Here is an 11,398-nt window from a genome sequence, read left to right on the forward strand (position 1 = left end):
GAGTAAAATCTCTTATGTAGTGCTTGGAAAGCTGTACAGAGGGAACGAGTTAAGTGAAGTCAAGTTTATATATTATCGGTAACATCTCATCATTCTCTGACTTTCATTTCACATGGATATATATATCTTATATATCTATCCATATAGAGAGATGTGCGAAGTCATCCTATAATTCTGAGGATTCTCAAACAAGTCACAATCTATTGTATTTTTTCTTACTCGTATTCAATCTAAACCATCCTATGTTACCAAAAAATGAGAAAATTAAGATGAATCATTCGGTAATACATTGTAACCGGTATATGTGATCATATCAACCGGGTTTTAAGCGGTCAATGGGTCGGTTTTACTCGGTTTCGTAATACTTCTAATGATCTATCATTATCGACTCGAGCTATGCATATGATCATCTTCACGACTAGCTGATAGAACAGATGATATGTTATGCATTCCTTCCTTCATGTCAGGAGCAAGGTGGTATTATATTATGTTGTACAGATCCGTGGAAGGTAAATTATAAGGAATTATTAATGTTATATTACAATCAAGATAAACAACGAAATTTCCCGAAAATCCAACATATGTTTATCTATTACACCGCCTACGATCATTCTGCTTGATGAAGTTCATTCTCATCATAGACTGTGACTTTACACCTTAACCTTGATGGTATCCTGATACTGCGTACTGGTAATTCTAACAACTACACTTTGAGCCACTTCCAACCATATCTCTCAAACTAACACTATCCCTCCTTCTGTTCTTCCTTACACTACCACCACCAAATGCAGCTGACAATCTTGAACTACTACCTACAGCTCTTAATTGTCTTTCACCATAACTTATACCTGTGCCTGCTGAATCAGGATCCAAAGTACCTGCATCGATTGCTGATAATATCGTTCTACCAGCTAATAAAAACGGTGTCGTTACGTTTGTCCCTGTCATCGATGATACTTCAACAAACAAAAGGCCTATCACAAAAACAAATGAGTAGATCAGCTTGTGACCTGGTTTTAAAACGTCCCATAATCATAAAAGCTGAAATAACCGTTTGGTGGGTAATGGTAATAGACCTACCGTTCTCTTGTGCCCACCTAGACCCTTCAGCATATTCAACCTCCCTATCTTCCTCTTTATCCAGTTTGTTCCCTACTAACACCATCACCAAATGTGGAGATGCTAAAGCCCGGCAATCGGTCAACCAACGACTCAGATTAACGAAAGACTGCCGCCTGAGTTGTATTAAGACAAATAATCAGCTCATGTTCCCAAACATCAGAAAGTGATGAGCTGTACATACGACGTTATATCGTATACCAGGATGGCTCCTGCTGCACCTCCTACAGTAGAGGGAGGAAAAAATGGTCAATATTCGGTCACATTCGATTTTTCGTATTGTGGTGTTATAGCAGAAATTTACGATAATATGACCTTGTTACACTTCTAAACCTCTCTTGACCTGCTGTATCCCATAGCTAGTCAATGACCAAAAAGCAGTCAGGAAGCAATTCAAATATCTCAAACGAGATGATGCAGAGAGAAAGTTCCGAGCTCTTGGATCTCTCCTTTTGTATCGTAAAAGGATAGCTTACCTGCAATTTTATATTCCTATCTCCTATCCTCAACGTCCTCGATGAGAATTCCACTCCTATCGTATGTGCAGAATTCTCTTTGACTAAACAAGAGGTCATAATCAGCTTATTTTCCTCGATTGCGTTTTTGTGATGCTTCGGGTCTGTAAAGCTGAGGAATATCCACATACATTGTTCATGTATGCAATGGTATAATAGACATGATTTCCCCGTTCCTGCTTCGCCTAGTTGGTTGTCAAAAGAGGCTGTGAGCTGTATTCTGAACTTATGCCTTGAGGGACAGCTCACCTATCACTATGAATTTGAACAGATAGTCTGGGAAAAGAGAGAAATATCAAATCAGATGCATATGTCTGGAGAATAGATTGATAGGCGAATGAACTCACCATACGCTTCCACTAATTCCGTACCTTCGTGATCCATTCTATGAATATGATATGTCAATACAAGATACACTATCTCCGAATTTCTGTTGCGATCCAGCTGGAAGCAGTACTTTGCGATGCTTGTGAACAAGCAGGTGTTTAATGTTCGATGGTTATTGTTATTCTAAGCAATATAATATGAGGTGGTCAAAGCATGAAAAAGCATGCACATGGATCATCATAATCTGATATCCCATCGTCATATCGAGAAAAGGCATTTACATCAACAAATAAACCCAAAACGTAAGGTAACGTAAACCTCCCTTGGCCTTTCGCGGTGTTCGCCGCCTTTCCTTTTGATTACTAGCGATGATGATGATATGATGCTGCTGGTAGCGAAGAGACGTGTCGAAACCTGTTTGATACTAGACTGTCCTTTCCTTTTCTTGATATGTTTTTTGAACATTACGTTCATTCTTTTTGTATGTCCCCAGTCCAAGCAGAAGTCAGCTTTTCAAAACAAGATGTACAACCCCAAAGCCTTATTAATTGCTTTACTATTCAGTTTAGCTTTAGTCATAGCATCAAAAGCGAAAGATCAATTACAAATTGGAGTTAAATATAAACCTGAAGAATGTCCTTTGAAAACTAGAAAAGGTGACAAATTAAGTATGCAGTGAGTAAATACCTTTTCGAGTGTATGGCAGCCATCTGTCCCATCGCTTTTGCATTAAATAGAAGATAATGATCGTAGCTTATTGAAATGTACGTTTCTTCTCGATATTATAGTTATACAGGTACTTTAGCAAAAGATGGAAGTGAATTTGATAGTTCATTAGGTAGAAATCAACCTTTTGAATTTACACGTGAGTATTTTATCAATAAGATATCTTCCTCTTGATCCAGAACCTCTTGATAAATTATCGTAATATTATTCAAGATTGTATATGTACCTGACATTGCTTTGTAACAGTTGGAGCAGGTCAAGTTATAAAAGGTTGGGATCAAGGTTTATTAGATATGTGTGTAGGTGAAAAGAGAAAATTAACTATTCCACATGATTTAGCTTATGGTAAGTACTTTTCAACTACATTGAAAGGAGAAAAAGCCTTAGAAATGGAAGCTGACTCGAATACACGTTCACAGGCGAAAGAGGTCATCCTCCAGTGATTCCACCTCAATCAACTTTAGTATTCGAAGTTGAATTGTTAGGTATCAAAAATAGATTCGTAGATGAATTATAGGATAATTGAATCATTAAATCATAATCACAATCATAAACATCGAACAAATGTGATAACCAGTTAAAATGTACGGTCGTCAGGTGTAGCATGCAATATACTCTATGTTATTTCTATTATATACTCATGATCAGATGTATCCGCTAATAAGAATGAGAATACCTGGATCTCTATCATATATGTTTAGATGTCACTTCTCCACCTATCGGGAAACGTTTTTCCATCCAACCTATAAAAGAAGGTACATCTTCTGCTATACTATTAGGTAAAGAACCGTTGGTTACGAATCTTGGTATATTACCTAGGAACCAAAACATAAAAACATTAGTTATTATTTAGTATTTCCCTTGATATAGATCAATAGATCACTTTTCTCTGGATTTAGATTGCAAGGCTTGCGGAGACTCACCACCAGCATCACTTGAAGTAGCCATTCTCCATTGAACTTGATTTCCATTTTGAATTTCAGTAACTTTTTCAACTGAAACATATTTACCTCTAACTCTAGATTTTTCATTATTAACCTTTGGTGGACAATCTGGATGTTCGAATGGAATTGAAATGTTCATGAAAGATCTTCCACCACTTTCTAAAGGTTGATTTTGTAATTCCCTTGATAATAATAAAACTATAAATGTTCTTGGATTTGTTGGTGGTGGTGTTTTGAATGTTAATCTCCATACTTCAGCAATATGTTTACGATATACATGTAAACATTCTGATTCTCTCATTGATTCGATATATTCTCTTTCATTCTGTACATTGACCAATCAATTATTATGTACCATCAATAATCTTGATCTTCCTCTTTTTACCTGAGGATAAAATCGTACTTACCTCACTGTGATATTCTAATAATCCTCTTCTGAACCTCTCATAAATACCATTAGGATCAGTACTCATAAACAAAGCTTGTCTTTCAATATCAGTCGGTATTTTAGATTGTTGTTCTTCTTCTTCCACTATAGCACTTCCATTCAAAGCATCTGAATTCACGTTAATATGATTAACATGATTCTTATCTTTATCTGAGGATGATAATCTGTGTGATAATGTTCTGATCAGATTCGAAGGCGTATGAGAATTTGAATTCCTTTTATTTGGATTTCCATTTTCAGTGGTACTAGATGAAGATGATGAATGATATGATTCTCTACCGCACCAATATTCTTTTATACCATTCAGAGATTTACGTATCTATAAATGGAATGATTTTATCAATTAAATGACCAAAAGGGACTACGAGACTATAACCTCCAACTCACATCATTATAAGTTGAAGATGTAGTCAAATTGAGTATTTTTACCGTTCCATCATGTTTTGTTGAGTGGTGATTCCAATTTCTAGTTGAGTTCAAAGAGTAAGTTATAGCGATGTTCCCCTTTGTAGGATGGCAAAAGCATCCCTGAATTACGTTCCACTCACGACATGCTGTCAATCAATTTGATACCCATATCAAAATGGTCATCTAGGAATTTATCGAATTCTGATGAGGAAGCATCAGGTATATTCTGTCATGGTTAAGAAGGAATTAGTGCATGGCTCGTAATGATCAGGTCAATATTCAACTCACCTCCGGTTTCAAAGGTTGAAGATCTAAATAAACACCTTTTGGAGCCATGTTTTATTGATGTTATTGTTGTACTTCACCTGAAGTTTTAATAGATAACCGAGGTAATATACTTGTTCTACTTTAAATATCCTATTATCAATTGATAAATATCAATATCGAGGTTGTAAGTTTCAAGAATGGAGCAATTGGTTATTGTATTGGATTTGTTATCTGGAAAGTTGAATGCATCTAGTGTTTGACGGTGTCCTTTGCTCTCTCTAATTATATACAATCTATATATATATATACAAATTGACCTTTTTGCTCGGTCATGATGAGCTAAAAATGACCGTAACCGTTAATATTATCTTTCCATTCTCATGCTAAACTCTATATCTATACTTTGTTTTTGTTGACTTTCGGTTCACTCCGACGGATTAGGCGAATTTATATACTGTAAGTTTAGGCGCTTACGTTCTTTGAGGGTGATTAGGATTACGCGGTTCATTTTCCTAATCAAATACGAGTATCGTAATCACCTACGAGTAATACTCTCTAATATCCTATCCTGATATCCTAATGCATATCCTAATCACTCTTTCTTGGTATTGCATATTTGATTCCGTCATCAATTCTTTTTTTGGTTGTTGGTTGTTTTGGGATGATCGCCGAGGATTCCGAGAGATTCGTGTTTACAATGTTGTCGCTTGTCGCTTGTTGCTGATAGTGTCAAAAAGATAGATTGTGTAGCTATCAACTCATTCCTTTTCAAATAGTAGCCTTATGCAAATCACCCAATGTCAGTGGAAATATCAACAACGGCGAAAAGCAGAATACAACGTTATTCACTCATGACAAGACCATAGTAAAACTATCATAAACAGCCAATTGGGCCAGGCTAGAGAGAATCACTCTTTCGAAGAATCACCTTGAAGATTGATTCACCTCGTACTCTTGAATTTGGACTTAAGGTGTATGTAGGAGTCACCATCACAATGGCATCTTTATCCATATCTCATACAGATCCAGATCCGTCCTTATCATCTTCAAAGGCAATACCACCTTTCTTAGCTACGATACTAGCTCAAAGATTAGTCATACCTGCACAAACAGAAGGTATAACTACGTCTGGTACAACTAATCCTTCTTCTTCAACAACAACATCAAATTCAAATCAACCTTCACCTATTCCAAATCAACCATCACAAACAATTGCAACAGTACCACCACCAAATCCATTATACCTACCTCCACCTGCATTACCTAAAGTCGAAGAAGATTTAGTACCTCCAGAAAACTTTTCATTAGTTTGTAAAGGTGTTTATAGATCTGGATTTCCTAAAAAAAGGAATTTTGGTTTTATGGAAACATTGAGATTGAAAACTGTATTGTAAGTTTGACCCTCATATCATCCTTGCTACGTTTGAAGTTCTTTAACCAAAAAGAAAAAAGAAAAAAAGCAGGATAAAAAAGCTAACTTGTATGACCATTTGTGTTTTTGTATGTTCCCTTTAGAACATTAGTCTTGGAAGATTATCCAGCTGCAAATTTATCATGGTATCAAGAACAAGATATACAATTTATGCAATTTGGTATACCAGGTAATAAAGAACCTTTTGATAATATACCTGAAAATATAATTTGTTCTGCTTTAGTCGCAATTTTAGATAAAAGAAATCATCCAATTTTAATTCATTGTAATAAAGGTAAACATAGAACAGGTTGTTTAATTGGTTGTATAAGAAGATTACAATCTTTTTCATTAACTTCAATTTTTGATGAATATAGAAAATTTTCTCAACCAAAATCAAGAGCTGTAGATCAACAATTTATTGATTTATTTGATTTATTACCTGTTTGGAAACAAGTCTTGTCTTTAAACAACAACAACAATAGTAATAACAGTAATAATAATGATGATAATATCGATAAAACATCGGATAGCATTTCAAAGCATAATAGTAATCAAAAGAAAAGTAAATCTACCATTATAGGTGGTGGTTTAAATAATTTACCAAATTGGGAACCATCAATAACGTTACCAAAGAAAAGCTTGTTGAATAAAGTAGATCAAAATCAAAATCAAAATCAATGTCAAAATCAAAATCAAAATCGAAATCTTAGTCGAAATATGATATCAAAGGAAAAGTTTATACAGAATAATGATATAAATGGCAATAATGACAACAACCAATTCATAATTGATCCACATAACAATCTTCGACTTGATCAAAGTAGATTGATAGCGAGAACCGATCAGATTCAGAACCAGAACCAGAACCAGAACCAGAACCAGAACCAGAACCAGAACCAGAACCAGAACCAGAATCAAAATTCAGATCATGACACTACTTTACAGGATCTATACCAGAATGGCGATAGAATAGATAAATCCACGATTGAAGAAAATGCAAGAGTTTATTCAAACCAAAAGCAAGACCAAATAGCTATCAATCAGTGATGAAACAATAATTGATTTGTGCCTAAAATAGGTTGTTTCAGTATAGATTTTCCAGATAGATTCCCTCCCTTAATTTACCATTTGTACAATATCTTCCATAACCATACGTTTATATTATATTCAATACTTGCATTACCAAAGACGAAAATGTATATATGTTGTATCTGTATCACAACTAGTGCTTTTGAAATTTGTTGCATGATTTCATCGGTTATCATACTGATTTATTACTATAAACTCTTCAAAACATATCTAATGGTGGCATTGATCAGTCAATCACCTTCATACAGTATACTCCATGTATTCTTTTATATTGCTTTGACTATATTCTCTTTGCAAGTTCTCACAACAATGTCACTTCCTTACTTTCACTTTCACCTTCACTCAACCCATACCCTCCGTCTATTCCAAATCCATCGCGTTGACATCACCTTGACCAGGTAATCTAATATGTCTAGAAGGCTCCCAAACTTGTAAAATATTATCTTCAGCTGTAGTTGCTAAATGCCATTTAGCGTTAGGTGACCAAGATAAATCAGATACTTTTGATGTATGTCCACCATGTACAAATAATAGTTCTGGTGGACCATCTTCGGCATCATCAGGGGTTTGTTCAGCTCCAATCAAATTCAAATCCCATATATGTACTCTTCTATCTGCTGATGCTGATGCGAAATGTACAGGTGAATGTGGTGACCAACTCAATTGTAATACATCATCTGTATGTCCTTCAAATGAATGTAATTTCTTTTCTGGATGTCTGATATCCCATAATGCGATTGTCTGACATGGAAAATTTCAAGATCAGCCTACGCGTTATTACTCATGCAGAAGGTAACTCACTTTATCACTTGATCCAGTTAAGAATAAGTATTCAGAACTTGGGGCAAAAGCTACAGAGTTGATTTCCGCTGTATGACCTTCGACACGCGATTGAGGTTTGTTGACATTGGAATCACGTGTGTCCCAGCTGGATAATACATGGGTTTAGTCAATATCGCTATCCTAACAAACAACATGGGAGAAACCGCCAGAGTCCGCTCACATCATGATCTGTCTATCATCGCCTACTGAAGCGAACATAGTTGGGTCCATAGGGTGCCAATCAACATCCTGTGTCTTATGTTAGCCCTGCCAATTTCATCTTAGAAACGACTTACCCCGACACAAGCGGAATGACCTTTGTATACACGTATTGGCTGTAAGACAGGATCTTTCTTCTGGTAACCTTGAATATCCCTGTAGTTACACATTTTTCTTCAGCTTAAGTCATATAATATGAATGTGATGAACTTACCAATGAGCTACGGTAGTATCTTCACTTGCACTTAGTATATGACCTTCTTTAAGTGTACTCCATGCGAGTCCATAACTACATACAATTATCAAATGAAGCAATCAGCTTTTTGACCTTTTCATTTCGACTGGATTTTCTAATGATGCATTATTAGTTGCGTAATACCGACTTACCCTTCTTTACTTTGACCTTTTAATCTAATATCCGGTTTACATTCACCATTTGGATTTGCTTTTGATTCATGTTTTGTTCTATCGAAAACTAACACATCACCTGAAACTGCTTTTGTTGCTATAAGTTCAGGGTTTTGTGGCATATATCGTGCTCTATTGATTTCGCCTTCATGATTTATTGTTTGGATAGCTCTAATTCGTGCAGGTGATTTGGTATAAGAGCCGATTTCTGGGACGTCATCAGAAGACAGTCAAATTAGCACAGAGAAGGAATCACAGTCTTAGTCATAATGAAGTACGTAGAAACCAAGACCAAGTCATAGATAATTCAGATGATCGAGTGTAAGGGAAGGTCAGATAAGTTGATTTCCTTTCACTCACCTTGCTTATCCTCATCGTACATTTCAGCAACTTCTTTGCCTGAGTTCTCCATACCACCTTTGGGCAACAATACTTCGGCAATTATTAGATGATCATTGGATTGACCAGAAGTATGTGTACCGATGATCATTCGATGAACAGTATAGTCTGCATCGGGAGGACTGAGGGAAAATATAACTATGTTAGCTGCTCGGGGGAGCTGCAGCTAAGTCAGCATTCGCAATCAAATCAGCTTACGAAGTTTGGTCTGGAAGCCATTGACAAGTGAGCGAAGGCCATGTGAGAGCGTGCGTTATAACTGTATCGTATAAGAATGGGGTACTGCGAACGGTACAATATCAGCTATATGGATAACTGAGTTTCAAGAAAACAGAAAGACTGACTTTTTCTTCCAGATTTTATATTCCTATACCATCAAAAGATTGTAAGCTATCTTTCTTCTCCACAAAAGCAGGGGAAAGTGAAAGGCAGCTTACCTCATTTATGACTTGAGAGTCATCTCCAGCGTCAGAAGCGTCATCTTCTACTTCGATGGGTTCTGTAGGAGCCATGATGATGATTGTGTTTTTATGGGTTATTTACTGAAAACGTATGAATGAGGGATTGGGAGAATGTTGTCGAATCTATACGAAGGTATATATGTGAATGAATAAAATTGTAGGTACCCGTTTCGTTTTGATGACAGCGACAATGAGGAGTAAAGAGTGCAATTTACAAAGGTTGGATACTATGTAAGGAGGGAGAAGGAGAAATAAGGAATGAATGAACATGAGCAGTTTTGCAGGATAGGACATTATTCAGACGCGTCTCAGCCATTCTTGGCTACTTTTGGTGTAAAAACCTATTTCGGTGGTGAAAAGTGATGATATCACGGTATTTCACATACGTAGGAATGCGCTCAATAGCCAGATTTATTAGATGCTATCACAAAGTATATATCGTTTTGATAGGTCATTGCTGCTATCGCTACAAGGGTTTCCACTTCTTCATCAAAACAATAGCCAGGAGCAGAAAGCAGGCACAGGTTTCGTTTCTGACAAGATCATATGCATCATTATATCTAATTCAATATCCTTCAGCAAATAACCTATTGATCTTTTGTCCAACTTTCAATTACTTTTTCCAAATCGAATTTAGGATTTTCTATGTCGGTAATTACTGTGAGATTGGAATACGGAAGGTAAATTAGCATTTGATCATTGTTGTTTATGTTATTCGTTATCAATTGTAAAAGAGGTATGAAATATGTTCCCGGATACCAAACATTGCTATTCCACTTCATCTTCTTCCGCTGGTTCAGCCCCTACCTGTTCCTCAATCCACAAGTATGATCATCACACAGTCACAGAGTATACCATACCAGCTAATCGAATGATCTAATGTTCCTTTTTTCCTGATGATTTGACCAAAATTGACAATTCCTCCCTATCCCTAAAATCAAAAATATACACTCACATTCTGAACCGGAACTCTTCTCAGCTTTCTTAGCAGCAAAAGCTTTCTTGGCTTCCTCAACTAAATGTGCTCGGTGAGATACAGCTCGAGCAGCCTATTTGATTTGAATTACGCGGTTTTCAATGATAGATGTTGTTTTCAAAGTGTGCGGATTTTTTGACAATTTGATAAATATGAATAAATCCGGTAGATAGGTTATAATAGATGAGATTCGTATGTCAGCTAAATAATCCCAGTTCAATAATTTAGTTACCAAGAAAACTAACCTTCTTTTCATCATATTGACTTTGTACTGTTGATTGATGTACGATACCGTAGAAGATACCTCCAATGAGGGCAGACCATCGGACAACCTATATTCCATACATTCTCAATCAGCTTATATTCCACATTAAACTATCCCTTTCTGAACCTATATTCCTCTTCCATTATTCTCCATGTTAAAATCGCTTTGCTGATGTGCTATCATATGATTTTGGCGATACTTGAGGCCGTTCTTGAGAGATTAACATTTAAACTTACGTTGGTGGTTGCAGTAGCCATTTTAGAGAATTTTTTGATAGGAAAGGGTTAGTGTAAAAGTCTAAAAGATAAAATCGGAGGGCTCGGGTGCCCTTTTGAAGTTGATAGTTGAAAACGAAACGAAAACGAAAGTGTCAAGTAGTGATCTTTATGTGTATTCAATGTTATTGCTCAAATAATTAACATATCACTCGTGAGAGCCAACAGCAAGCTACTAAGGTTAATGCGAAGAAACATCAAAAGAATGCTTAGAACCGGTCCATACCGAGTAAGGGGGTAAGGTGTATTTCCGATATTTCCGTAGTGTGGCATACTCTACCTCGTTGCTGATATTGCCATGCGTTCTTTGGGTTCT

The 11,398-nt window shown here is 36.2% G+C and overlaps 6 protein-coding genes across 6 annotated transcripts; 2 read left to right on the forward strand and 4 right to left on the reverse strand.

The window, feature by feature from the left end:
• Positions 1 to 696: 696 nt before the first annotated feature.
• Positions 697 to 2,018, reverse strand: L201_007722 (uncharacterized protein; the record flags this gene model as incomplete). Its single annotated transcript, XM_066223428.1, has 8 exons — positions 697 to 974; positions 1,081 to 1,235; positions 1,304 to 1,343; positions 1,424 to 1,478; positions 1,596 to 1,678; positions 1,766 to 1,819; positions 1,884 to 1,910; positions 1,982 to 2,018. 8 exons carry the CDS (start codon positions 2,016 to 2,018, stop codon positions 697 to 699), a joined length of 729 nt encoding a protein of 242 aa, XP_066079525.1.
• Positions 2,019 to 2,484: 466 nt separating this feature from the next.
• Positions 2,485 to 3,204, forward strand: L201_007723 (FK506-binding protein 2; the record flags this gene model as incomplete). The annotated part of the gene is made up of 4 exons (XM_066223429.1): positions 2,485 to 2,636; positions 2,750 to 2,826; positions 2,934 to 3,032; positions 3,107 to 3,204. 4 exons carry the CDS (start codon positions 2,485 to 2,487, stop codon positions 3,202 to 3,204), a joined length of 426 nt encoding a protein of 141 aa, XP_066079526.1.
• Positions 3,205 to 3,374: 170 nt separating this feature from the next.
• Positions 3,375 to 4,823, reverse strand: L201_007724 (uncharacterized protein; the record flags this gene model as incomplete). Its single annotated transcript, XM_066223430.1, has 6 exons — positions 3,375 to 3,502; positions 3,611 to 3,956; positions 4,039 to 4,398; positions 4,467 to 4,545; positions 4,628 to 4,713; positions 4,776 to 4,823. The coding sequence occupies 6 exons, from the start codon at positions 4,821 to 4,823 to the stop codon at positions 3,375 to 3,377; spliced, it is 1,047 nt and encodes a 348-aa protein (XP_066079527.1).
• Positions 4,824 to 5,749: 926 nt separating this feature from the next.
• L201_007725 (uncharacterized protein) lies at positions 5,750 to 7,100 on the forward strand (the record flags this gene model as incomplete). Its single annotated transcript, XM_066223431.1, has 3 exons — positions 5,750 to 6,144; positions 6,270 to 6,988; positions 7,033 to 7,100. 3 exons carry the CDS (start codon positions 5,750 to 5,752, stop codon positions 7,098 to 7,100), a joined length of 1,182 nt encoding a protein of 393 aa, XP_066079528.1.
• A 517-nt stretch (positions 7,101 to 7,617) lies between these two features.
• On the reverse strand, positions 7,618 to 9,617 carry L201_007726 (histone acetyltransferase type B subunit 2; the record flags this gene model as incomplete). The annotated part of the gene is made up of 10 exons (XM_066223432.1): positions 7,618 to 7,998; positions 8,059 to 8,185; positions 8,261 to 8,328; positions 8,376 to 8,454; positions 8,513 to 8,587; positions 8,686 to 8,914; positions 9,067 to 9,227; positions 9,304 to 9,387; positions 9,450 to 9,472; positions 9,543 to 9,617. 10 exons carry the CDS (start codon positions 9,615 to 9,617, stop codon positions 7,618 to 7,620), a joined length of 1,302 nt encoding a protein of 433 aa, XP_066079529.1.
• Positions 9,618 to 10,153: 536 nt separating this feature from the next.
• Positions 10,154 to 11,064, reverse strand: L201_007727 (uncharacterized protein; the record flags this gene model as incomplete). Its single annotated transcript, XM_066223433.1, has 4 exons — positions 10,154 to 10,224; positions 10,522 to 10,615; positions 10,788 to 10,874; positions 11,044 to 11,064. The coding sequence occupies 4 exons, from the start codon at positions 11,062 to 11,064 to the stop codon at positions 10,154 to 10,156; spliced, it is 273 nt and encodes a 90-aa protein (XP_066079530.1).
• Positions 11,065 to 11,398: the final 334 nt, after the last annotated feature.

This window comes from Kwoniella dendrophila, chromosome 11, assembly GCF_036810415.1.
Source record: "Kwoniella dendrophila CBS 6074 chromosome 11, complete sequence".
NCBI lineage: Eukaryota > Fungi > Basidiomycota > Tremellomycetes > Tremellales > Cryptococcaceae > Kwoniella > Kwoniella dendrophila.